Source organism: Prunus persica, chromosome G8, assembly GCF_000346465.2.
Source record: "Prunus persica cultivar Lovell chromosome G8, Prunus_persica_NCBIv2, whole genome shotgun sequence".
NCBI lineage: Eukaryota > Viridiplantae > Streptophyta > Magnoliopsida > Rosales > Rosaceae > Prunus > Prunus persica.
Window position 1 is genome coordinate 17,521,203 of NC_034016.1, and position 25,501 is coordinate 17,546,703.

The 25,501-nt window shown below is 38.8% G+C and overlaps 4 protein-coding genes across 4 annotated transcripts; all 4 read right to left on the reverse strand.

Moving 5' to 3' along the window:
* Nucleotides 1,848–3,736, reverse strand: LOC18767531 ((RS)-norcoclaurine 6-O-methyltransferase). The gene is made up of 2 exons (XM_007201580.2): nucleotides 2,782–3,736; nucleotides 1,848–2,373 (listed from the first exon to the last, which is right to left on the reverse strand). Exons 1-2 carry the CDS (start codon nucleotides 3,547–3,549, stop codon nucleotides 2,068–2,070), a joined length of 1,074 nt encoding a protein of 357 aa, XP_007201642.1. The 5' UTR covers nucleotides 3,550–3,736; the 3' UTR covers nucleotides 1,848–2,067.
* Nucleotides 7,049–7,975, reverse strand: LOC109946259 (uncharacterized mitochondrial protein AtMg00810-like). Its single transcript, XM_020553573.1, has 2 exons — nucleotides 7,655–7,975; nucleotides 7,049–7,117 (listed from the first exon to the last, which is right to left on the reverse strand). Exons 1-2 carry the CDS (start codon nucleotides 7,973–7,975, stop codon nucleotides 7,049–7,051), a joined length of 390 nt encoding a protein of 129 aa, XP_020409162.1.
* On the reverse strand, nucleotides 12,220–13,892 carry LOC18766547 ((RS)-norcoclaurine 6-O-methyltransferase). The gene is made up of 2 exons (XM_007201289.2): nucleotides 13,022–13,892; nucleotides 12,220–12,723 (listed from the first exon to the last, which is right to left on the reverse strand). The coding sequence occupies exons 1-2, from the start codon at nucleotides 13,877–13,879 to the stop codon at nucleotides 12,418–12,420; spliced, it is 1,164 nt and encodes a 387-aa protein (XP_007201351.2). The 5' UTR covers nucleotides 13,880–13,892; the 3' UTR covers nucleotides 12,220–12,417.
* LOC18766324 ((RS)-norcoclaurine 6-O-methyltransferase) lies at nucleotides 20,687–22,727 on the reverse strand. Its single transcript, XM_007200748.2, has 2 exons — nucleotides 21,947–22,727; nucleotides 20,687–21,192 (listed from the first exon to the last, which is right to left on the reverse strand). The coding sequence occupies exons 1-2, from the start codon at nucleotides 22,715–22,717 to the stop codon at nucleotides 20,887–20,889; spliced, it is 1,077 nt and encodes a 358-aa protein (XP_007200810.1). The 5' UTR covers nucleotides 22,718–22,727; the 3' UTR covers nucleotides 20,687–20,886.

A 25,501-nucleotide genomic window follows, 5' to 3' on the forward strand; every position in this document is an offset into this window, starting at 1 on the left:
ATATTTTAAATACGGGTGTTTCTAACTAAAAATCATGAACTAAAATTACAATTAAATTATAATTTTGTCGATGATAAAAATAAATAATTTTAAACTAAGAATTGTAGGGCTTTACCCCGAAGGGAGCCCTTCCAGAAATTCTCAGAGGCCACGGCTGAACCGCGGCCAGTGAGGGGGTTTGGAAATAGTTTTCAACCAGCAATAGACGCGCCTCGGTTAGAACCTCATAAGCTGCGTCATTGCCCCAAGCGCAAAGATGCTTTCTTCAATCGATTTGGCTCGCTTTTATAATACTACAGCAACTCAGCCTTTCTCACTACGTCGATGTGGGACAGCAACAAGCCATGATCCAATTGCTGGACATATGACAAGTGGAACCAGAGTTGAAAGACAAAATTAGCATTTCGAATCTTTAAAATCTGGCAACCTAATTTGGGCCATGATTTAAAGGATGCAACAAATTCCATTTCAAATCTTGTATAGTGAGAAGCCATCTTAAAGAAGACGTCACGGATGGTAGGCTATGTAGAATGATATATAAGCTTGTAAATAGATCAGATTCATATCATATTCAGATTATCAAAATGAACTTATATAATTTCATATACAAAAATATTAAATTCGGATCAGATTGAATTATTATTGGAATCATTTTAAGACTCAGAAAAAAAAGTACTAAATCAATATGGGTGAGCAATATGAATCTTAAATTTACTTGCGTAACATTGTGGGTTGGTTTATCGGTCAACTTCACTGATTGATGTGGGAGTTATTTTGTTCTTAGCTGCAAACACGTTTTCACTTGATAAGCCAAGCATTTAGCACTCCTCGTATACAATATTTGGTTTAAACAGACAATAAAATACGAAAACTTCATTAAATTTATTTGAAAATATTAATCATGAACTCAAACATTGGGGATTGAATGTGTAAATACAATATAAATTGCGTAATGGTGAATTTAATAATGGGTAAAAATTCATGTTTCATAAAATTTCCACTTTCATTTATGTAGTTTAAATTTTGACAATTTAATCACATGATATGGGGCTGTATTTTTTTTTTAATGTGGAAAATAAAATTACAAAGCAAAAATATTTTGGGCACGCATGCCCAAAAAAGTTAAAAAAGAAAGCATTTGAAAAAGACAACGGCAACCCAAATTCCCAACCTAGACGGGGAAAACTTGTGACCTAGGCCTGCAAGGGAGTCCGAAGTCAACTTCACTAAAGAGGTGATGAAATTGCAGGGACTCACAAAGTGAACTGAGGTGCCAAATGTCTTGGATTAGAAGAGATACACCAGGGATTAACTTGGAATCTCTTTCAATGATGATTTTCTTCCAACCTCTATCGAAAGCATTATCACGAAGAGCAAACCACTCAGTATTTTGGACAGAATTAGATAGAAATAAGGATGCGTCCTTGAATTAAATTACGACTTCAAATATTAAATTGACTAGAACAAAATAGAAAAGCCAGAAAACTACAGGCATTTGACTCTTTTTCGTAATAATTCTAAAATCTTGGGACTATATTTATAGGGCCTTACTCCGAAGAGAGAGCCCTTCCAGAAATTCTCGAGGGCACATGGCTGAACCAAGGCCCAAGAGGGGGTTTGGAAATAGTTTTCAACCAGCAATAGACGCGCCTCGGTTAGAACCTCATAAGCTGCGTCATTGCCCCAAGCGCAAAGACACCTCAATCATTGGCTTCCGCTCGCTTTTATCCCACTACAGCAACTCAGCCTTTTCCGCTCCGTCGATGTGGGACTACAACTTCTTATTTTACAATTGTATCCAATTGCGGGACAGATGACAAGTGGACCCAGATAATTGAAAACCAATATAAAATACAAATAAGACATTGGGGGGGCTGAACTTGGATGCTTTGAAGGCCACATGTATGCACATCTTCAAAAACCAAAGTATTTTATTGCCCCAAAAACATGCTTATATGCAAAGATATAGCAGCCACAAGGCATTGCACTTTTAAGAGCTGAGCAATACAATAAAACACTAATTTGGGAATACCAATGCACATCCTTAATTAACTTTGTTCGATAAATTTAAGGAAAAGCTTGGATAACAGATTGGACAGCATGAATGGGAGTGATAGTGTGTCGGCTAAAGCCAGCCTCACCAAGAACATATCCCCATTCTTTCATGGTCCTTTCTTTGCCTGTGTTTGTATGGGCCATCATCACCATATCTAGCATCAATCTCACATTTGTTAGCTTCTTGTCTTGTTTTTCATTGTCTTCTTCAATTACAGCTTCTACTATTATCACCTGCCCTTTGTCCTCCGGAACAGCTTCCCTGCACTTCTTAAGGATACGGATGCACTCATCGTCTCCCCAGTCATGAAGAACCCACTGCAATTCACAAAAACGAAATCAAATCGGACCATTTATCATAATGTGTCTAGTTGAGCAAGAAAATTTCTAGCAATACAATAAGGGGAGTAATTCTAGAGGAACCACACTTTTTTTAGTTACATTAGCAAACCACATGATGTGACAGTTGATGCGTCAATTAACTTATGATTTGAATAACAATCAATGTAATAACTACACGTTAAAAGACACATCATGTGACAGTTTATTGTTCTATCATTTTGTTTCTTTGCTTTTGCTGGACTCTGTCTGGTTTTTCTTTTGCAATGAATGAGATTTCGACCCAAAAAAAAAAAAGGTCACAAGATATGTTCCCTAGATGTAACAATATTCATATTTGGAATGTGAGGTTTCCTTGAGTATTAAGTAGGAGTATACACTAATTACCATGATAATTGCAGCATCAGCCTTTGGAACACAATCAAACATGTCACCCCCAACATTCTCAATGCGATCACACTCTTGAGCAACAGACACAACATGAGGAAGATCAAAATTGATGCCTCGAATCCAAGGGCACGCCTCGACCAACAAGCGCAAAGTAGTCCCGTCACCCCCACCCACATCTACAATTGTCTCGAGCCCTTTGAACACCTCTAAACAGCTTTCAAGCACAGCAGGCACAGCCACCCTTGCATCACAAGCCATTGCTTCATTGATGAGCTTGCTGTGATTAGGATTGGCCGCGGCATAGCTCCACACATCCTCTCCATGTACTGCCTCGAATGCCGAGTTGTTAACACCTTGGATTCGGGCACTGAGGCCATGCCATGGTGCCAGCATTACCGGGCTACTCTCTAGCAAAATTAAAGCAGCCATGCTGTTTTTTCCGGATTTCAATAGCCATTTGGACAAAGGTGTTTGTGCATAAACTTTTGGGCCTAATTGGGTTGCTGGTTTTTCTTTGAATATTTTGAGGTGGACTAGGACCCTCATGATGCGGTAAAGGGGAGAAGGATCGCATCTCAGAGCAGATGATAGCTCTAGGAGTGTCATGGGGCTGCCATGGCTTTCAATTGCATCAGCTATTCCAAGCTGAATGGCACATTTTACCACTGCGATTTCGACAAACCCGAACACATATTTCCAGATTTCCAGTTTGGCATGTTCTTCTTCTTTCTCTTCTCCTCCTAACTCTCTTTGTTTATCTTCCATCTCTTTCTGTGTGTGTCATAGGCTCTAAGGTAACAATATATATAATTTGCAGGAAGAGATTGCAGTATGGTTACATGCAGAACATGTGTTGAACAGTTTAGGTAATGTTTCATTTTCATTGGGATTTTTCCCAGATTCAGCCACTCAATTTTAAATGTATTTTCATGTAATGGTAGACATCTTTTGCCTTACTGGCTGGAAGGATTTTGTCTTGTATACAAAACATGGTAAGCATGGTAAGCACGCATTGTTTAGCAGTAGCTAGTGGCATTATCATAAGAATCATGTGTTTTTGCTGTGAGCATAATTTTTGCTTGTTTCTTATTTTTGGCTTTCCAGTCATGTTTTGATACTCCTCTAACATGTATTAAATGAAAGAAGTGAAATGTATGGGGTAAAGCCTCAATAATCATGAGGGCATATTGTATTGATTTATACAGTATTACAGATAGAGTCCTATATCAAATATGATAAGGATACAATGTCATCAGATAACCAAGAGGAATCCCACATGGGATAAACGTAAATACAAGATAGAATCCTAAGGACAATAGTCATCTAATACACCCCAGCAAGCTGACAGGGGAGGAACGCACTGGAAGCTTAGAGGTCAGCAGCTGGAAACGTGGAATAGACAACCCCTTCGTAAAAATGTTGGGAATTTGGTCATAAGTAGCAGGGGTGGGCACGGTTTGGTTTGGACCAGTTTTTGCCTCAAATTAGAACCGATCCGATACTATTTAACTGGTTTGGTTCGGTTCAGTTTTAATAAAAAAATTTCAAAAACTGTCCAGTTCGGTTTGAACCGATTTCGATTCGGTTCCGATTCCGGTTCGATTTTGAATCGGATCATAAAAATTGTTTTAAAAAATTATTTTTTAATATAATTGTCAACTGAAATATTATTTTTTTACTTGAAAATTTACAAATTATTCAATTTCATATAAAAAATAAATATTAAAGTTAGAAAAGAGAGATATTTTGAAATTGAACTTGGATAAATATTAGTTTTTTTTAGTGAAATTCAAAATATAGTATTAAATATAAATATATATTAAAATTATATATTTTTTTAATTTGACCGGTTCGGTTTGGCTCGGTCCGATTTTTAAAGACATGGAACTGGATTCGAAACCAGTCTAAACCGGTCCGGTTTGGTTTTTGACCGGTTGTTGACTTTTTGGTCAACTCGATTTTTTTTCAGTTTGGTTCGGTGCGGTTAGGCTCGGATTTCCGGTTTGTCGGTTTGAGTGCCCACCCCTAATGAGTAGCAAGATAACGAACGTCAAGCTTCTGCCGCACAACTTTTTCACGAACATAATGATAATCAACTTCAACATGACGAGTACGGGCATGGAAGACAGGATTGGAGGCCAAGGAGATGGCGCTAATGTTGTCACACCAAAGTTTAGGACAGGAAAGAGAAAGTTGCAGATCACGAAATAGTGCACGGAACCAAGAAATCGCAGCAGTAGTATAAGCAAGTTGGCGGTACTCGGCTTTGGTGCTGGAGTGAGAAACACCTCCTTGCTTTTTAGAACTCCATGAAATTAAATTAGACCCAAGATACAAGCAGTAGCCACTCGTGGAGCAACGATCATTAGGATCACATGCTAAAACATGAATATGGTTTGAATACTTTGGGTTGCAGTCCCCTTCTATTGAGGGATCCCTCAAATAAAATTATTTGAGGGACGTCCTTTAGGGTACCCTACAATTTTTTTCCCAATGATCCAAACCATCTATTTTTTAGGTCTTCATTCATAGATCATCCTTACAAAAAATTAGACAAATCGGAAACCGTTTCGACATCCAATTGTGTCTTACAAAATCAATGAACACGGTACTTCAAGAAAATGCTAAAATTTCAATAACTTAATTGAGTGGTCAAATGATATCAGATTCAAGTGGTTTTTTATAAGGATGATCTTTGAATGAGTATCTACAAAATAGACGGTTTAGATTAGTGAAATACAATCCGGAGTGGGGCCTACAAGGGGTGTCCCTCAAATAAGCTTATTTGAGGGATCCCTCAATGGAAGCTCTCTGCTTTGGGTTGTTCTTTATTCTTCTCCATAAGGAGGTATATATAAGAGTTTACATATGAAGGTTTTATAAGGAATTAGATATAGTAAAGAATTAGAAAAATATCTCCTAATTGTACAATGATTTATCACTTGTATAAAAAATAGGAAAGTAAATTCCTTAATTAATCAAGGAAGTAAATCTCCTTGATTAATTAGGAGACTCACGTCAACACTCCTCTTCAAGTTGGTGCATATATGTCACGAATGCCCAACTTAGTACGTAAGTGAGTCATGAGATACTCTTCCACACTCACAGCATATGCAATATCTAATCTTGGAGGATGTATGAAGAGTAGAACCTTTGGTGGTAGTGATAGAAGAAGGAGTCTGGGTTGACCGCACGCTTCTGTGAGTGTGTAATAAGATGGAGAATCGTATGAGTTCTTGACATCGCAGCGGAAGTGTCACATCCCGGGATCGACTTCGCCGTAGCACGATATTGTCCGCTTTGGGCCCCCCTCTCTGCCTACACGGTTTTGTTTCTGGGAGCTCACGAGTAACTTCCCAGTGGGTCACCCATCCTGGGATTGCTCTAGCCCCCAACTCGCTTAATTTTGGAGTTACTACGACTCTGAAGCCAGTGAGCTCCCAAAAGGCCTCGTGCTAGATGGATGCGAGTGTGCACATATAAGGCACATCACCCCCTTTCCGTTAGTTGATGTGAGATCTTACAATCTACCCCTCTCAAGGGCCTGACGTCCTCGTCGGCACACTCGCACCACACGGCAGAGTGGCTCTGATACCAAATTGTCACATCCCGGGATCGGCTTCGCCGTAGTACGATATTGTCCGTTTTGGGCCCCCCTCTCAGCCTGCACGGTTTTGTTTCTGGGAGCTCACGAGCAACTTCCCAGTGGGTCACCCATCCTGGGATTGCTCCAGCCCCCAACTCGCTTAACTTCGGAGTTCCTACGACTCCAAAGCCAGTGAGCTCCCAAAAGGCCTCGTGCTAGATGGATGCGGGTGTGCACATATAAGGCACATCACCCATTCTCCGTTGGTTGATGTAGGATCTTACAGGAAGTAAGATGTGATATGAGAAGGCGAGGAAGGTGGGATGTGAGAAATTTGATATATGAATTTGATGTAGGAATTGGATTTAAGATGTATGTGTATAAGATTTGATTGTATGTGTTTAGGAATTTGGATAAGAGGATTTGAGGACTTTAGATTTGAGGGATTTGGATTTGGGGAAAAAAAAAGAGGAATTTGATTTAGGGTTTTGGATTTGAATATGAGAAATTTGAAGAAATTTGAGCTAAGGGTTTAGAGACAAAACAACTTCTCTTCACTCCCCTTCTCCCCTTGAAGAGAATGAGTCGTCAGAGTCAAGAAATAAGCAACATCTTCTTGGGATACGTCAATAAACATAGCCATTTCACACTTTTTTTTTTGGGTAGAGTTTGCCTCTCCTAAGTATGCGGGGTGTCGCCGGTGAGGTACCCCAATTTTTTGCGGGCAACAATATGCATCTCCATGACCTGAGACCATAAGGCATAATTGGTCTCAGTCAGGATGATGCCGGTCGGAAACGGAGTGCTGTCACTATGAATAGTAACAATTTGGGAGGATGGTGGAGTGGATTTGGTGGGTTCAGAAATTGAGACAGTATCCATGGCAGCGGAAGGACAAAAAATATGTGTTTAGGAATTGAAAGGTATGAGGGATACGTGTATGGAGATCTGAATTTGGGAAAGATAAAGATGCGGAATATAATGTAGGGTTTGAGTTTGAAGAAATTTGATATGAGAATTTAGAGACAACCAAGGATCGATTGCTCTGATACCATGCTAAAATATGAATATGGTTTGAATACTTTGAATTTTTCTTTATTCTTCTCCATAAGGAGGTATATATAGGAGTTTACATATGAATGTTTTACAAGGAATTAGATATAGTAAAGAATTAGGAAAGTATCTCCTAATTGTACAATGATTTATCACTTGTATAAAAAATAGGAAAGTAAATCCCTTAATTAATCAAGGAAGTAAATCTCCTTGATTAATTAGGAGACTCACGTCAACATCACCGGCATAGTCTGCATCAGAATAAGCCATTAAAGACAGGGAACTAGGTTTATAGAACAAGCCATGAGTGGAAGTACCATTAAGATAGCGAAGAATACGTTTGACAGCAACCCAATGAGCAGAGGTAGGTTGGTGCATAAATTGGCAGACGTGATTCACAGCAAAGGCAATATCAGGCCATGTGAGAGTGAGATATTGCAACGCAACAACGACGCTGGGGTACTCAGAAGGGTCATCCGATGGAGCACCATCATGGAGGCTAAGACGATGTCCACTGGCAACAGGCGATGAAATAGGTTTGGAATTCTGCATCTTTGTGCGCGTCAACAAGTCCTTTATATACTTGGATTAAGTGAGAGAAAGCCCGTTAGAAGTGCGAAGAATTTCCATGCCCAGAAAATAATGAACATGCCCAAGGTCCTTCATGAAGAAGAGACGGCTCAAGTCTTGAATGAGTGTGGAGATGTGGGCTGAGTTATTGCCTGTAATTAAAATGTCATCAACATAAATTAATAAATAAAGTCGAATGAACCCATTAAGATAGATGAGTAAAGAAGAGTCGGTCGTGGAAGCAATGAATCCCAAATCTTCCAAATGAGTGGAGAAACATTTAAACTAGGCCTGAGGGGCTTGTTTGAGCCCATACAGAGAACGCTTAAGACGACAAACATGGTCAGGAAATTGGGGGTGAATGAATCCTGTGGGCTGACGCATATAAACCTCCTCATTTAGATAGCCATGGAGGAAAGCATTCTGAACGTCCAACTGACGAACAGGCCATTGAAATTGAACAGATAAGGCTAAGATAAGATGGATGGTGGAATGATTTACAATAGGGCTAAATGTCTCGCCATAATCCAACCCTTCTTGCTGATGAAAACCATTAGCCACTAAACGGGCCTTGTAATGTTGAACAGAGCCATCGGAATTGCGTTTGATGCGAAACACCCACTTATTCGACAAGACATTCAAGGTGGGCTTTGGAGGAACTAGGACCCAAGTACCGGCTCGTTGAAGAGCATTCTTCGCCCATAGCGGTGCGCCATTCCTGAAATTTATTAGCCTGACAGAAGCAAGTTGGCTTAACAATATCATTAGTAGAGGCCAAGAAAGCATGATTTTCATATTTAGGATTGGGCTTATGAACACTAGTTTTAGCACGAGTCACCATAGAATGAGTAGTAGAAGTTCTTACCCGAAAAGTAGCCGAAGGTGATGAGTGTCTTGAGGAACTTGGTAAAACAGGTTCAGGGTCAGGAGAGGGAAAAGTACGGACGGTCCTATGTGGGGTGCGACGGTAAACTTGGAGAGAACTAGGTGGGATCAGATGTGGTATTGGGCAAGGGAGAAGATAAGTGTGGGCTGGAGGATATGTGGGTTGGCAAGGGTGAGGATGGGTTGCGAGAGATGGGCGTGACAATTTGGTGGCCATGGGGCTGTGAGGCAGCCAGCTGGTTGGGAAGAGACCCAAAAATTTGTAAATGTGGTGTAGAATCCGTAGAAGAGGAAGAAGAAATTGGGGCATGAGGGCCCTTGGTCTCTTGAAAGGGGAAGCAATGTTCATAAAAAATAACATGGCGTGATAAAAAGACTTTGTTAGTGGTCAAGTTTAAACAACGATAACCTTGATGATCTAATGAGTAGCCCAGAAAGACATACTTAACAGATCGTAAGTGAAATTTATTAGTAGTGTAAGGACGAAGATATGGAAAACATGCATACCCAAAAATTTTAAGAAAAGCAAAGTTAGGTTCTTTATGAAGAAGAATTTGATACAGAGACTGTAGACCCAAAACTTTGGAAGGAAGACAATTAATTAAATAAACAGCAGTATGCATGGCCTCAGCCTAATAGGCAGGAGGCATGGCCAACAAGGTAAGGCCAGTGTCAACAATATGACGATGTTTTCGTTCTACCAAACCATTTTGTTCTGGGTGATGGGGACAAGAAATGCAATGATCAATACCATGGTAACCAAAAAATTATGAAAAATATGACTAGTATATTCATCACCCCTATCAGTTTGAAGAGCTTTAATTTTTGTAGAAAATAAATTCTCAACAAGAGTCTTAAATTTAACAAACAAAGAGAAAACCTCAAATTTCAAGCGTATAGGAAATATTCACGAGTAGTGAGAAAAATTATCAATGAAAAGAACATAATATTGAAATCCAGAAACTGATTTATTAGACGAACTCCATACATCAGAGTGAATGAGTGCAAGAGGAGCATGCGTAACAGACAAAGAAGACTGAAATGGTAGCTTAACACTTTTTCCTAAAGGACAAGAATGACAAGTAAAATTATTAAAAGTCTTAGTGCCAACAATAGACAACTTATTTGTAGACAATAAAAATTTTAAAATAGAAGACGGAGGATGACCAAGGCGCGAATGCCAAACAGGACCATCAACACGTATACCAAGATATGCAAGACGACCATGAGATGACATGCTAGATGGGAGAGAGTAGAGACCAAGATTACTCATGCCCGGAAAAGAGTCTTCCTCGTCCGCGAATCCTGTACCAAAAAATGATTGGGATAAAACGTGAAGTAACAGTTATTATTTCGGGAAAATTTATTAACGGACAACAAATTACAAGAAGTAGTAGGGCAATGAAGGATATCCATAAGAGAAAAAATAGAGTTGTTAAGAGGAAGACTAGGGGAGTCAATATGGGTGATAGGCAAACCTATTCCACCAAGCACACCATCAACAGAATCATGGCCATGATATTCTCGGGAAAGAGATAAATTACTCAGATCATTGGTGATATGAGAGTTGGCCTCAGTATCCACAACCCAATTAGGAGGACGAGGAGACGAGGATTGTTGAGCAGTCATGGCAGTAAGGCGTTGAGTAGGCAACCGACCTTTATACGACAAGTTGAGACAATTGTAGCAATCCAAAGAAGAATGCCCATAACGTCCACAAATTTGGCACTGAATACGTGAACCAGAAAAGGGAGCAGAAGGGGAGGGAAAACCAGTAGCAGCCGCAGGATGAGGACCCAAAACACCAAGCTGCGAAGAAGAACCACCAGGAGAAGAAGAAAAATCACGACCAGAACCATGAGAGGAGGAAGATCTGTGAAACCCAGGATGTCTAGTAGTAGAGGAAGAACCAGACCATGAAGCAGAACCACCAAGATGTCCGCCACGGAAAGAAAAGCTGCCACTACTGCGACTGCGACCACGAGAAGGAGCACGACCATGGGCAGCAACCATCGCAGTGGCAAGACCATCATGGGCAGGAGCATGGAGGGCAAGATAGCGTTGTTCAGCAGAGAGCAAGAGAGCCTCAAGATCAGCATAGGTAATAAGGGTTTCACAAGCTTGAGCAGACGCAACAGTTGACTCATATAAGGGCCCAACATTATTCATAATGACAGCAAGAAAATCGGAGTCAGGAAAAGGAGAACCAAATAACTCGAGATTGTTAATAATAGCATTGACCTTGTCCAAGTAATCAGCAACGGAGGAATCACCACGAGCAGTACGGAAGAGTTCATTATGAAGTTGCAAAATCCAATTTTGATTCAAAGAGGCGAAACGGTTTTCAAGAGCCACCCAAGTAGAACGAGTAGAGGTAAAACGAGTGACGGTGGCGAGAACCGTAGAACTAAGAGAACCATTGATCCAGGATAAAACCAATTGGTCTTGCTGAATCCAAGTATCATAAGCAGGATTAATGTCATCAGTAAGCTTGCCCTTGTCATCCTTAAGAAATGGAGAAGAAGCGACAGCAGCACTGTTGACGAAGGACATCATGTTGCGACTCTTGAGGAGAGGGAGAATTTGGGCCAACCAAAGGGGATAGTTATTGCGATCAAGCTTGATATGAGCAGCTTGAGAGACAGAGGGAAAAGCAGCAGCGGAATTAGAAGAAGAAGCCATGGGGAAAAGAAAAAAAAAAGATAGATAGAAGAGAATTTTCAGACTGTAAGTCAATAGGCTCTTGATACCATGAAAGAAGTTGAACGTATGGGGTAAAGCCTCAATAATCATGAGGGCATATTATATTGATTTATACAGTATTATAGATAGAGTCCTATATCAAATATGATAAGGATACAATGTCATCAGATAACCAAGAGGAATCCCACATGGGATAAACGTAAATACAAGATAGAGTCCTAAGGACAATAGTCATCTAATATTAAATGTGAGCATCCAACCCGAAATCAATTGACCATGGATGGAGAGACCCAAAATCTTTTATACCATTTGACAAGGCTTTTATTCTCCGATGTGAGATTCACACTCTCAATCAACACATACAACCTTTATCTACACACAAATCGGAGGAACAACTATTGAGCTATATGAATTGAATTGAATCAATACAGATGATACAGTATTCTGCAGAAAAACTCTATTTGATTTTGCTTAGCTTCCATCCATTGGCTCTGTCTCGTAAGTCGTAAGGACATTGAAAGACAAACTCATGGAAAGAAAGACATTGGAGGGCTGTGAATCACATATATGTATACCTTAAAAATCAAAGCATGTGTTGCTCGAAAACATGCCTACTAGTATTGGGATAGAAAGATATGTAGCAGCCACAATGCATTTGCTTAGATTTTATTGCCAACCATCTAAAGATTACAAACTGCAAGAGCAGTAGGCTTATTAACACAACAATTTTGACAATGATGCAACAGATAAAGACCAAAAGGTAACTTAAACAATACAATCAAACAGTACTAATTTGCAAAAACAAATCCATATCCATAAATTTTTGTTCTCTAAATTTAAGGAAAAGCCTGAATAACGGATTGGACAGCATGAATAGGTGTGATAGTGTGTCGGCTGAAGCCAGCTTCCCCAAGAACATATCCCCATTCCTTCAAGGTCCTTTCTTTTCCTGTGTTTGTATGGGCCATCATCACCATGTCTAGCATCAATCTCACATTTGTTAGTTTGATGTCCTCTTTCTCATCTTTTTCATCAATAACCGCTTCTACGATTATCACCTTCCCTTTATTCTCCGGAATAGCTTCCCTGCACTTCTTAAGGATACGGATGCACTCATCATCGCCCCAGTCATGAAGAACCCACTGCAATTCACGAAAACAGAATCAGAGTATCCATTGCAAAAACGCCTTGTTGAGCAAGAAAAATTATAGCAAGATAATCAGGGAGTGATGGCAGAGGAACCACATTTTTTCTTATCCCATTAGCGCAGACAAATGATGTAATAAGCAGACATTAACAGACAAATCAAATGATGAAACTAATAGCTCACAGGATGAATGAAAAATATAAACGTGTTGCTGCTAGCTATTTTAAGGCTGCTCTTCCTTAAATGGTTTAGTTTTCTTGATTTCTTTTAACTATATACATATATATAATAACCTTCATAATTACAGCATCAGCCTTTGGAACACTATCAAACATGTCACCTCCAACATTCTTAATGTGGTCACACTCCTGAGCAACAGACACAACATGAGGAAGATCAAAGTTGATGCCTTGGACCCAAGGACATGCCTCAACCAACAAGCGCAAAGTAGTCCCATCACCCCCGCCCACATCTACAATTGTCGCAATCCCTTTGAACACCTCTAAACAACTTTCAATCACTGCAGGCACCGCCACCCTTGCATCACAAGCCATTGCTTCGTTGATAAGCTTGCTGTGATCAGGATTGGCTTTGGCATAGCTCCATACATCCTCTCCATGTACTGCTTCAAATGCTGGATTGCTAATACCTTGAATTCGAGCACTTAGGCCATGCCATGGTGCCAGCATTACCGGGCTACTCTCTAGCAAAATTAAAGCAGACATGCTTGTTTCTCCGGATTTCAATAGCCATTTGGACAAAGGTGTTTGTGCAAAAACTTTGGGGCCTAATTGGGTTGCTGGTTTCTCTTTGAATATTTTGAGGTGGACAAGTACCCTCATGATGCGGTAAAGGGGAGAAGGATCACATCTTAGAGCAGATGAGAGCTCTAAGAGTGTCATGGGGCTTCCATGGCTTTCAATTGTATCAGCTATCCCGAGCTCAATGGCGCATTTCACCACTGCGATTTCAACAAACCCGAAAACATATTTCCAGACATCCACTTTGGCATGCTCTTCTTCTTCTTCCTCTTCCGATCTTAACTCTCTACTTTGTTTATCTTCCATATCTTTGTGTGTGTGTGTTTGTCCTAGGGTCTTAGGCGTATATGTAATTTGCAGGAAGAGATTGGAGTCGAATGTGCTTAACATTTAGAAATCTGTCACTCTCATTCAATATTGAACATTCAATTTTGCAGTAGATCAGAGCTGGGGCCAATGCAGGGAGTGGAGGTAGCAGCTGCTTTTGCAGTTTTAAAGCCATTCAAAAGTGATTTGCTCCTAAGAAATCAACAAGATTCACTTTTTTTTTAATTGAAAAAATCTGCTTCCAAAAGTGATTATCGTAAGAACCATCATATGTGATTCACCTCTTATGAACATTAAGAAGTTGTTGGGGAATTAATTGCTTCTATAAAAGGCCAAGAACAATCCAGCCTAGTAACACTCTCAAAATCAATCCCAAGTCGTCCAGAACATATATATTTTTCTCATGAGAATTTATAAAATGATAAAAAAGAGAGACAACATTTAATTTAGTAGGTAAACATAAAAGCATACAACTGTTCAAAATTTCCTCTTTAAGTTGATGATAAAGTGGACCCTGGAAAATAAATTCATTTTGCACATTTCTTTACGCCAGGGAATCTTGTTTTTCCCATAAACGGCTCCCTGGAATTCACATCTAGTATCTCAACCACAAACACTCGTATTCATTTCCTTCAATAATGCCTCTATGAGCGGTGAAAATTATACGATATGAAAATCAAATCATTTAGAAAAAGAATTGCATACAAGAAACTAATGAACTAGCACGAAAAACACATGGCATGGTTGGTCGGGAATAGCAATTTTGCTATCCCTTCACAAGCTTGATATTTTTCTCTTTCTCAGGATGTTTTCACCAGTGTTACAAAATACACAATGACTGGTTTGCAATTGAGAGTAAAATTTGAAGATTTGGTGGGGCGCGCCAGGCCCATGCAGTAGTGCAACGCTTGGGCGACGCACGAGAGCCCCAATAGCAAGCTACTGTTGTGGACCCTCCCCCTAAAGAAATTAATTTAATATTGTGTGGACCATTGGTCCACCTATCAGATATTAAATTGATAAGAACATATACTAACTTGATCTTAGCCAAAAGGCCGAGAAAGGTATGCTTTTTATATTCTCTTGTTTCTCTTTTTATAGGGCCTTTCACTTCCATACGTCCTTGGTCTTGTTACAAACAGTTAAAAGGTGTACGAACGAAGGCTGAGGGGTAAGGGCTGTACCTGTGAGTGTGTGACTCGCACAAACAGAGAGCAAAATTGATTTGGTTTATACGGACTGTATTCTCATATAAGAGAAGCAAAGGCTGCTTGCAATTTGGGAAAAAGGTATGCCAAGCTTGGTATCTGTACTAACTATTTGTCGTTCCAAATTTGCTTAACAAGTTCATCACACTTATGCTATAATAACACAAGTGAAAACAATATTTTCTTTGTGTTCATTCTTTGTCATACAAATTCTTCATCTATTTTCTAAACTTGAACCCATCAGCACCAATATTAATGCCGAACAAATCCAATTAGCACTTTTCATCACACAATGATACAATACAAGTTTCAAAGAGTGGCTTATTTATCAGTCCATCATTTAATTCCTTTAAATTCGCAAACTTTAAATCCACCTAAGTGCTTGACATTAGCTCACGTAATAAGGGTGGGTGAGAAAATGATTTAAGATTATGATATGTAAATAGTTTGCTACTTTCTGATTGTAGCACAAGAATTTAAGGCAATATTCGCTATTGTTTTGGCAAGAAGCAACTGCAAAACAAAGCCCCGAGTCACACTGATGCCATAACGATCTAACTTGAAAGCATACATAGCCATTTGCGGAAGAGACTGAATCCAAACTTTTTGGATTTTGAGGGTGACCAATGTTAACCAATGGAAAGAGGGAAATTTGCCTCCAAAACCCAGGTTGGAAAGAGGGAAATAAACTTGGCAATCAAATGTTCAATATCATGGGACTATATTTATAGGGCCTTACTCGGAAGAGAGAGCCCTTCCAGAAATTCTCAAGGGCACATGGCTGAACCAAGGCCCAAGAGGGGGTTTGGAAATAGTTTTCAACCAGCAATAGACGCGCCTCGGTTGAAACCTCATAAGCTGCGTCATTGCCCCAAGCGCAAAGATACTTCAATCATTGGCTTCCGCTCACTTTTATCCCACTACAGCAACTCAGCCTTTTCTGCTCTATATCCATGTGGGACTACAACTTCTTCTTTTACAATTGAGAATTACAGCATCGGCCTTTGGAATACAATCAAACATGTCACCTCCAACATTCTCAATGCGATCACACACCTGAGCATTTTTTTTCTATTAATATTTCTCTCCTTTTTTTTTTTCTTTTTTTTTTTTTCTAATTTGTTTTGCAGTTGCTTCTCACTCACCCTTATTACGTGAGCTACTTTGAAGCTTGTATTGTATCATTGTGTGATGAAAAGTGCTAATTGATTTTTAAGGTATACATATATGTGATTCACAGCCCCAATGTCTTTCTTTCCATTAGTTTGTCTTTCAATGTCCTTGCCACTTACGAGACAGAGCCAATGGATGGAAGCTAAGCAAAATCAGATAGAGTTTTCTGCAGAATACTGTATCATTTGTATTGACTCGATTGAACTCATTCCAAGAGCACATTGTGGGAACCGAATTAAATCAAACCCTAGGTCAAATAATTCCTTTCATTTGGGGATTATTTGACCTAATTGGGAATTAATCAACCTAATTGGGAGTTACTCAATTTAATTGGGGATTACCCAATTAAATGGAATGTTACCTAATTAGGTTGAGAATTGATTTGATTCCTACCACAATTCCCAATTAAATGAGGAGTTACCTAATTAAATTAGGATTTGATTTGATACCTACCACAATTAGGGATTTGATTTACCTTAATAAATCAAATCCCGAATTAATCAAATCAATTCCAAATAGGGGAGAAATAATTCCCTTCTATCTACGAAATTATTCCTCTGAAACCCTATACTCCAAGACCATTATAAAAAGAAAGCCACACACAAGGGTTGAGGTATGTCTGAAATCTCTATTGGAACTCTGCAGAAAATTCCTCTCACAAACCCTAGCCACCTCTTCTCTCTCTCTCTCTCTCTCTCTCTCTCTCTCTCTCTCTCTCTCTCTCTCTCTCTCTCTCTCTCTCTCTCTCTCTCTCTCTCTCTCTTTTACATAAGGCTTTGGCTGCCCGATTTACACCACAAACATATCTCTGTACCCTATTAGCTATTGTTTTCTACACGATTCAATTGAACTAATTTAAGCATCGGAGGGCCTTTGGCCAACACCCCCTGGGTGTGGTCCTCTTATTTGTTATATTTTGTAGGGAGAAAGAGACGGCGAAGAAGAATGAGGAATCTTTCTAATCGAATATTCTCGTGGAGAAATTTGCTCCCACATACATTATATTATATAGCTCAGTAGTATAGGCTAAGCTCTCTGCTAACAATTTAACAAACTGTTAACCTTCAAACTAACCAAAGCATCTGATATAGAATCAATGATATGGCATAATCAGGACCATTCACTTACTGCTATTAATAGAGTTGCTTAGATCATGCTGTTTTAATACTTGTAGCCCTCCACACAAGTCAGAATGAAATATTAATGGAAGGTCTAGCAATGCATGGCAAACATCATGTAAAAGCAGAACCCGATCGGAAGGAAGGGTATTAAAACACGATTGAAGAAACAAAAAAAAAAAGTTACTCTCCAAACAAAACATGTGTCATGAATTCTACTAAAGTTTCACTGATATCTGAGTTCATGGCTATCTTTCAAGCTGAATCATTCGGCTATGATTTGAATAACGCATAGTCGATGATCTGGAAAAAGTAAAAGTTGTCTGAAATGGAAGAATTTCTTAAACACATGACAAGTATTGCAAACACAAGCAACGTAATACATAACTAAAACATGACATGTAACACCCTGACTCCAAATTTAATTACCCATTTAATTTATTTAAGTGAATTTACGAATTTACCCTTGGGGTAGGGGTAGTATGGTCATTTTCTTATTTGGAAAGAGTTTGGGGCAGTGACTGGTATTTTTGGGTTGGTCGTATTGAGATGAGTCCATAGACACACTGTAGGCTTGAATCGGAGTTGTAACGAAGAAACAGCGATCAAAATACTTCCAGTGGCAAAACTGTAAATATTTCGAAAAGAGTTAGTAAAAATCAGATTTTTCACCCTCCTTCTCTCTCCTCACACGCACAGCTCTCTCTCTCTCTCTCTCTCTCTCTCTCTCGCTCGGCCACAGCAAGGGCCGAGACCGGTCCCGATCGATTCCTCTCGAAGCCCCAAACCCGAAACACCAGTTTTCCTGGTTGGAAAACCCGAGTTTCGCCGCTGGTTTTGACAGACGGTTCGGCTTGGCTATACTATTGTTTAAAAAAAATTTAAAAATGGAGAGAAGTATAGCCGCTCGGCTATACTGTTTTTGTTTTAAAAAAAAAAGGAAAAAGGGTATAGCAGCATGGCTATACTTTAAAAATTTAAAAAAAGAAAAAGAAAAAAGTGAACCCTACTAGCGGATAGGCGGCCACCTGTCTAAATAAGTATAGCCGGTCGGCTATACTATTTTGTAAGAAAATCAGAAAAGACCGAGTATAGCCACTCGGCTATACTATTTATCGAAAAGTCAATTTTGAAGTAGGTAAAACCTGGGGCCAATGCAGGGAGCAGCGGTAGTGCCTTTGTAATGCAACAGCTGCTTTTGCAGTTTCAGAAGTGATTTACTGCTAAGAAATCAACAAGAATCACTTATTTATTGAAAAAATCAGATTTGAAAACTTATTTTCAAGAGATTATCAGGATGTGATTCAAGTGGCCTATTGATATCCACTCAGTTCATACTCATGCTTTTCTGATTTTTACCTTTGCATTATCAGGCAAATACAAAAGCATACAACTGTTCAAAATATCCTCTGTGCACTGTGAACGACTTCTTTCACGGAAACCCTACCTGCCTAATATTGCACATCTCTTTCCTTCACAAATGGCTTCCTGGAATTCACATGTATTATCTCAACAAAAAACACTCGTATTCATTTCCTTCAATAATGCCTCTACGTAATTAGCAGTGCGATATGAAAATCATATCATTTAGGAAATTGCATATAAGAAAATAATAAATCAAGTTCATACATGGTCAATGGGAATTCAATTGTTACAAATATGGAAAGTGATTCACAAACTTTAATCACAGTATTGCAAGGATTCCGATCTCCTCATTAGTGTCCTTTTTTTTTTTTTTTTTTTTTTTTTTTTTTTCAGGTGAATGAAAGCAAACTACTCAGAGTGATTTAAACAAACCATCCGAGTCTCACGAACAGCCAACAAATCGTCCTAAAGTTTTGAAACACTACACACAGGAGCATAATCAAACGCACATAGGGCCAAATCGAAGTTATAGCTCAAGTTAGCTATACAATCAGCCACCCCATTCTTCTCTCTGTAAACATGGAGGACTGAGCAGTTACCAATCTGTTTTGGATAAGGAGAACAGCTGCAGCGGAATCCATTTCAATCACAAGGTTCCTAATACCTTTGTCAATCACAAGCTGCAACCAAAGAAAAGCCCCCAAACTTCAGCTTTCCAAATTAAATTCACTCCTTGGTTAAGTTTAATTGACATCTCCTAATTCAGGGTGTGTACAACAGAAACACAGCTTGATTTCTTAGGGTGGTTTCTCCAGTGTTACAAAATACAGAACAGTAGTAGGCTTTGAAATTGCGATGACACCTTTGAACTAGATTCGGTGGGGTGCGCCAGGCCCATGCAATAGTGCAACACTTGGGCGATGCGCGAGAGCCCCAATAGCAAGCTACTGTGGCGGACCCTCCCCCAAAAGAAATTAATTTAATATCGTGTGGACCATTGGTCCACGTATCAGATATTAAACTAATAAGAACAGATACTACACTGGATCTTAGCCAAAAGGCCGAGAAAGGTATGCTTCTTCTCTTCTCTTCTTTCTTCTTTTATAGGGCCATTCACTTCCATGCTTCCTTGGTGAAGCCGATGTGGGATTGTTACAAACAGCTAGAGGGTGCCACGAACGAAGGCTGAGGGATAAAGATTTTTTTAATCGAATTGTACTAGAAATTATGGAAAGATGCTTGCAGGAACATCTAACTCATTCAATATTGTATTATAGTATAAATTAATATTATAGTATAGATTTTTTTACAAAATTCTTCCATTTCAGACAACTTTTACTTTTTCCAGATCATTGACTACGCTTTATTCAAATCATAGCAAAACAAAGATAGCCATGAACTCAGATATCAGTGAAACTTGAGTAGAATTCATTAAACATGTTTTGTTTAGAGAGTAACTCTTTTTTCTTTTTCTTTTTTTCTTTTGTTTCTTCAATCCTGTTTTAATACCCTGCCGATCGGGTTCTGCTTTTACAGGATGTTTGCCATGCATTGCTAGACCTTCCATTAATATTTCATTCACTTGTGTGGAGGGCAACAAGTATTAGAACAGCATGATCTAAGCAACTCTATTATTAGCAGTATATGAATGGTCCTGATTATGCCATACCATTGATGCTATATCAGATGCTTTAGTTAGTCAGAAAGTTAACAGTTTGTTAAATTGTTAGCAGAGAGCTAAGCCTCTACTGGGCTGTATAATATACTGTGCTCTTGTAATGAGTTCAATCGAGTTAATACAGATGATACAGTATTCTGCAGAAAACTCTATCTGATTTTGCTTAGCTTCCATCCATTGGCTCTGTCTCGTAAGTCACAAGGACATTGAAAGACAAACTAATGGAAAGAAAGACATTGGAGTGCTGTGAATCACACATATGTATACCTTAAAAATCAAAGCATGTGTTGCTCAAAAACATGCCTGCTAGTATTGGGATTGAAAGATATATAGCAGCCACAATGCATTTGCTCAGATTTTATTGCCAACCATCTAAAGATTACAAACTGCAAGAGCAGTAGGCTTATTAACTGAACAATTTTGACAATGATGCAACAGGTAAAGACCAAAAGGTAACTTAAACAATACGATGGAACAGTACTAATTTGCAAAAGCAAATCCACACCCATAACTTTTTGTTCTCTAAATTTAAGGAAAAGCCTGAATAACGGATGGGACAGCATGAATAGGTGTGATAGTGTGTCGGCTAAAGCCAGCTTCCCCAAGAACATAACCCCATTCCTTCAAGGTCCTTTCTTTTCCTGTGTTTGTATGGGCCATCATCACCATGTCTAGCATCAATCTCACATTTGTTAGTTTGATGTCCGCTTTTTCATCTTTTTCATCGATAACCGCTTCTACGATTATCACCTTCCCTTTATCTTCCGGAATAGCTTCCCTGCACTTCTTAAGGATACGGATGCACTCATCATCGCCCCAGTCGTGAAGAACCCCCTGCAATTCACGAAAACAGAATTAGAGTATCCATTGTTATAACACCTTGTCGAGCAAGAAACCTTATAGCAAGATAATCAGGGAGTGATGGCAGAGGAACCACATTTTTTCTTATCCCATTAGCACAGACAAATGATGTAATAAGTAGACATTAACAGACAAATCAAATGATGAAACTAATAGCTCACAGGATGAATGAAAAATATAAAGAGATATTTAGTCATATATCAATTCTTAGCACTAATGACATAGATAGAGATTTTCTATTTAAACCCCACACTTCTCTTTGTTCACCTCAATACTTAAATCATTAAGCTGTAAGTTTTATTATTGTGTAAAAAGAAACATACACCATTTAATTACGATAAACAAACCAAAAAAAAAAAAAAAACCAAAAAAATGACAATTGACCCTATTTAATTTAATTTTAATTATTAAATTACTTTGATGTCCTATTGAGTATTTTGAGTTGTTTATATATGAGGTTTTAGGGTTAGGCTTGTTTTAAGAAATCGATGACAGCTTTGTAATTTATAAGAAATTAAAGGACTCTTTGTTATGTTGTAAATGGGCTTTAAGTGTGTTTCTAAAGTTCATATATGAGTCTTTTTATAATTTTAGCACCTATATTGGGTATAATATTGAATCTTCCAAATATAAACGGGTTGCTGCTAGCTATTTTAAGGCGGCTCTTAATGGTTGATTTTTCTTGATTTCTTTCAACTATATACATATAATACATATATATACTAACCTTAATAATTACAGCATCAGCCTTTGGAACACAATCAAACATGTCACCTCCAACATTCTCAATGCGGTCACACTCCTGAGCAACAGACACAACATGAGGAAGATCAAAGTTGATGCCTTGAATCCAAGGACATGCCTCAACCAACAAGCGCATAGTACTCCCATCACCCCCGCCCACATCTACGATTGTCTCAATCCCTTTGAACACCTCTAAACGACTTTCAATCACCGCAGGCACATGCACCCTTGCATCACAAGCCATTGCTTCATTGAAAAGCTTGTTGTGATCAGGATTGGCTGCGCCAAAGCTCCATAGGTCCTCACCATGTACTTCCTCAAACACTGGGTTTCTAATATTGCCTTGAATTCGAGCACTTAGGCCATGCCACGGTGCCAGCATTACCGGGCTACTCTCCAGCAAAATTAAAGCAGCCATGCTGTTTTGTCCAGATTTCAATAGCCGTTTAGACAAAGGTGTTTGTGTATAAACTTCGGGGCCTAATTGGGTTGCTGGTTTTTCTTTGAATATTTTGAGGTGGACTAGGACCCTCATGATGCGGTAAAGGGGAGAAGGATCACATCTTAGAGCAGATGATAGTTCTAGGAGTGTCATGGGGCTGCCATGGCTTTCAATTGCATCAGCTATTCCAAGCTGAATGGCACATTTTACCACCGCGATTTCAGCAAACCCGAACACATATTTCCAGATTTGCACTTTGGCATGTTCTTCTTCTTTCTCTTCTCCTCCTATCTCTCTTTGTTTATCTTCCATCTCTTTCTGTGTGTGTGTCGTAGGCTCTAAGGTAGCAATATATATAATTTGCAGGAAGAGATTGGAGTATAGTTATATGCAGAACATGTGTTGAACAGTTTAGGTAATGCAAGGGCAATCCTACCCTAAGGGCAGGGAAGGCAGCCGCCTACTCTATTTTTTGCCAAACCAAAAATTACCCAATACCCAATACAATCAAATTTCTTCTGCCTACTAAAAACCTAACCCTAATGTATCATTTTGATTGGGATTTTACTACTATCGGACACCCAATTGAAGGGACTTATGTGTTTCTTTTTCTCTTTTTTGGGAATAAGAACGTATGATCTGGCTTATTTTTTTTTTTTTTGGGTAAAGTGGGGGGTAAACATCCCAGAACAAAAGAAACTATTCACTCTGGTCTAAACAGACTAATCTAGCTTTAGGAATATCTGAAGTATCATCAGCTAAACAAGAACTGACACAACTATGAGCCGTGTCAAGAATGAACAAGCCCAAAATCCAAGTTATAGCTCTAGTTGGGAAGACAATCATCAACTCCATTCTTCTCTCTATACACATGCGTGAGGGTGAAATTACCAATTTTTCTCATCAGTTCACAGCAGCTATCAACCAAGGCTGCCAAAGGGTGCAAACGAAGCAGAGAAGGCTGCAGGCAAAGCTTCACAGCGATAGCGCTACCTTTTCAGTTTCTATTGTTTTGATTTATTTTTTTAAATTAAATTAATCAAGAAAAGTGGAAAGTTTGTTAAGTTAATAAATAGAATAAGGCTAAATCATGAAAAATCTTATTAAAGCATTATTTCTCTCCCATAATAATGTCATCAAACAAATAATAAATAAATAATTAACTATAGTTAAATTCATGGACATGTGTAATCTTTTGAGAAAAGTGGTGTGGTGAAGGTACATCTTGGTTAAAGTGGTGAGCAAAAATGCTCTCAAAATTGTTGGGATTACATCATGATAAGATATGCCACGTGGAGTAATCAGAAATCTATAGGGCTAATTATGTGCCGACACGTGGATATCAAAAATCAAATTCTCATATAAGAGAAGCAAAGGCTGCTTGCAATTTGGGAAAAAGGTATGACAAGCTTGGTATCTGTACTAACTATTTGTCGTTCCAAATTTGCTTAACAAGTTCATCACACTTATGCATAATAACACAAGTGAAAGCACTATTTTCTTGGTGTTCACTCTTTGTCATACAAGTTCTTCATCTATTTTCTAAACTTGAACAAACCCATCAGCACAGATATTAATGCCGAACAGATCTAATTAGCAATTTTCATCACACAATGATACAATACAAGTTTCAAAGAGTGGCTTATTTGTCAGTTCATCATTTAATTCCTCTAAATTCACAAAATTTAAATCCTCCTAAGCGCTTGACATTAGCTCACGTAATAAGGGTGAGTGAGAAAATGATTTAAGATTATGATATGTAAATAGTTTGCTACTTTCTCATTGTAGCACAAGAATTTAAGGCGATATTTGTTACTTGAGAAAGAGACTGAATCCAAACTTTTTGGATGTTGAGGGTGACCAATGTTAACCAATGGAAAGAGGGAAATTTGCCTCCAAAACCCAGGTTGGAAAGAGGGAAATAAACTTGGCAATCAAATGTTCAATATCTTGGGACCATATTTATAGGGCCTTACTCGGAAGAGAGAGCCCTTCCAGAAATTCTCAAGGGCACATGGCTGAACCAAGGCCCAAGAGGGGGTTTGGAAATAGTTTTCAACCAGCAATAGACGCGCCTCGGTTAGAACCTCATAAGCTGCGTCATTGCCCCAAGCGCAAAGATACTTCAATCATCGGCTTCCGCTCACTTTTATCCCACTACAGCAACTCAGCCTTTTCTGCTCTATCCATATGGGACTACAACTTCTTCTTTTACAATTGATAATTACAGCATCGGCCTTTGGAATACAATCAAACATGTCACCTCCAACATTATCAATCGATTGCACTCCTGAGCATTTTTTTCTAGTAAAATATACTCGGTTTTATTAATATTTCTCTCCATTTTTTTTCTAATTTGTTTTGCAGTTGCTTCTCACTCACCCTTATTGAGCTACTTCGAAGCTTGTATTGTGTCATTGTGTGATGAAAAGTGCTAATTGGATTTGTTCGGCATTAATATTGGTGCTGATGGGTTTGTTCAACTTTAGAAAATAGATGAAGAATTTGTATGACAAAGAGTGAACACGAAGAAAATAGTGCTTTCACTTGTGTTATTATATAGTATAAGTGTGATGAACTTGTTAAGCAAATTTGGAACGACAAATAGTTTGAGTAATTTTTGGTTGTATTGGATATTGGGTAATTTTTGGTTTGGCAAAAAATGGAGTAGGCGGCTGCCTACCCTACCCTTAGGGTAGGACCGCGCCTAGTGGGTTGGGTTTGAGTAGGCAGAATAATTTGGTTGTATTGGGTATTGGATAATTTTTGGTTCGGCAAAAAATGGAATACGCAGCTGCCTTCCCTGCCCTTAGGGTAGGACCACTCCTGCATTACCTAAATTGTTCAACACATGTTCTGCATCTACCTATACTCCAATCTCTTCCTGCAAATTATATGTTGCTACCTTAGAGCCTACGACACACACAGAAAAAGAGATGGAAGATAAACAAAGAGAGTTAGGAGGAGAAGAGAAAGAAGAAGAACATGCCAAACTGGAAATCTGGAAATATGTGTTCGGGTTGTGAGAAAACTAGAATTGTATTCTCATTTCATTTAAACAATAATGATTACATTGAATTGTTTATATACACTTGA

What these genes read in the sequence shown, in the direction of transcription:
- LOC18767531 (XM_007201580.2), bottom strand. Translation starts at nt 3,549, where the DNA reads ATGGAAGATAAACAAAGAGAGTTAGGAGGAGAAGAGAAAGAAGAAGAA. An exon ending in CTGATGCTGCAATTATCATG is followed by an intron (nt 2,374 to 2,781) that starts GTAATTAGTGTA and finishes TGTGAATTGCAG; the next exon opens with TGGGTTCTTCATGACTGGGG.
- LOC109946259 (XM_020553573.1), bottom strand. Translation starts at nt 7,975, where the DNA reads ATGCAGAATTCCAAACCTATTTCATCGCCTGTTGCCAGTGGACATCGT. An exon ending in ACTATGCCGGTGATGTTGAC is followed by an intron (nt 7,118 to 7,654) that starts GTGAGTCTCCTA and finishes TTATGGTCTCAG; the next exon opens with GTCATGGAGATGCATATTGT.
- LOC18766547 (XM_007201289.2), bottom strand. Translation starts at nt 13,879, where the DNA reads ATGTTAAGCACATTCGACTCCAATCTCTTCCTGCAAATTACATATACG. An exon ending in CTGATGCTGTAATTATGAAG is followed by an intron (nt 12,724 to 13,021) that starts GTTATTATATAT and finishes CGTGAATTGCAG; the next exon opens with TGGGTTCTTCATGACTGGGG.
- LOC18766324 (XM_007200748.2), bottom strand. Translation starts at nt 22,717, where the DNA reads ATGGAAGATAAACAAAGAGAGATAGGAGGAGAAGAGAAAGAAGAAGAA. An exon ending in CTGATGCTGTAATTATTAAG is followed by an intron (nt 21,193 to 21,946) that starts GTTAGTATATAT and finishes CGTGAATTGCAG; the next exon opens with GGGGTTCTTCACGACTGGGG.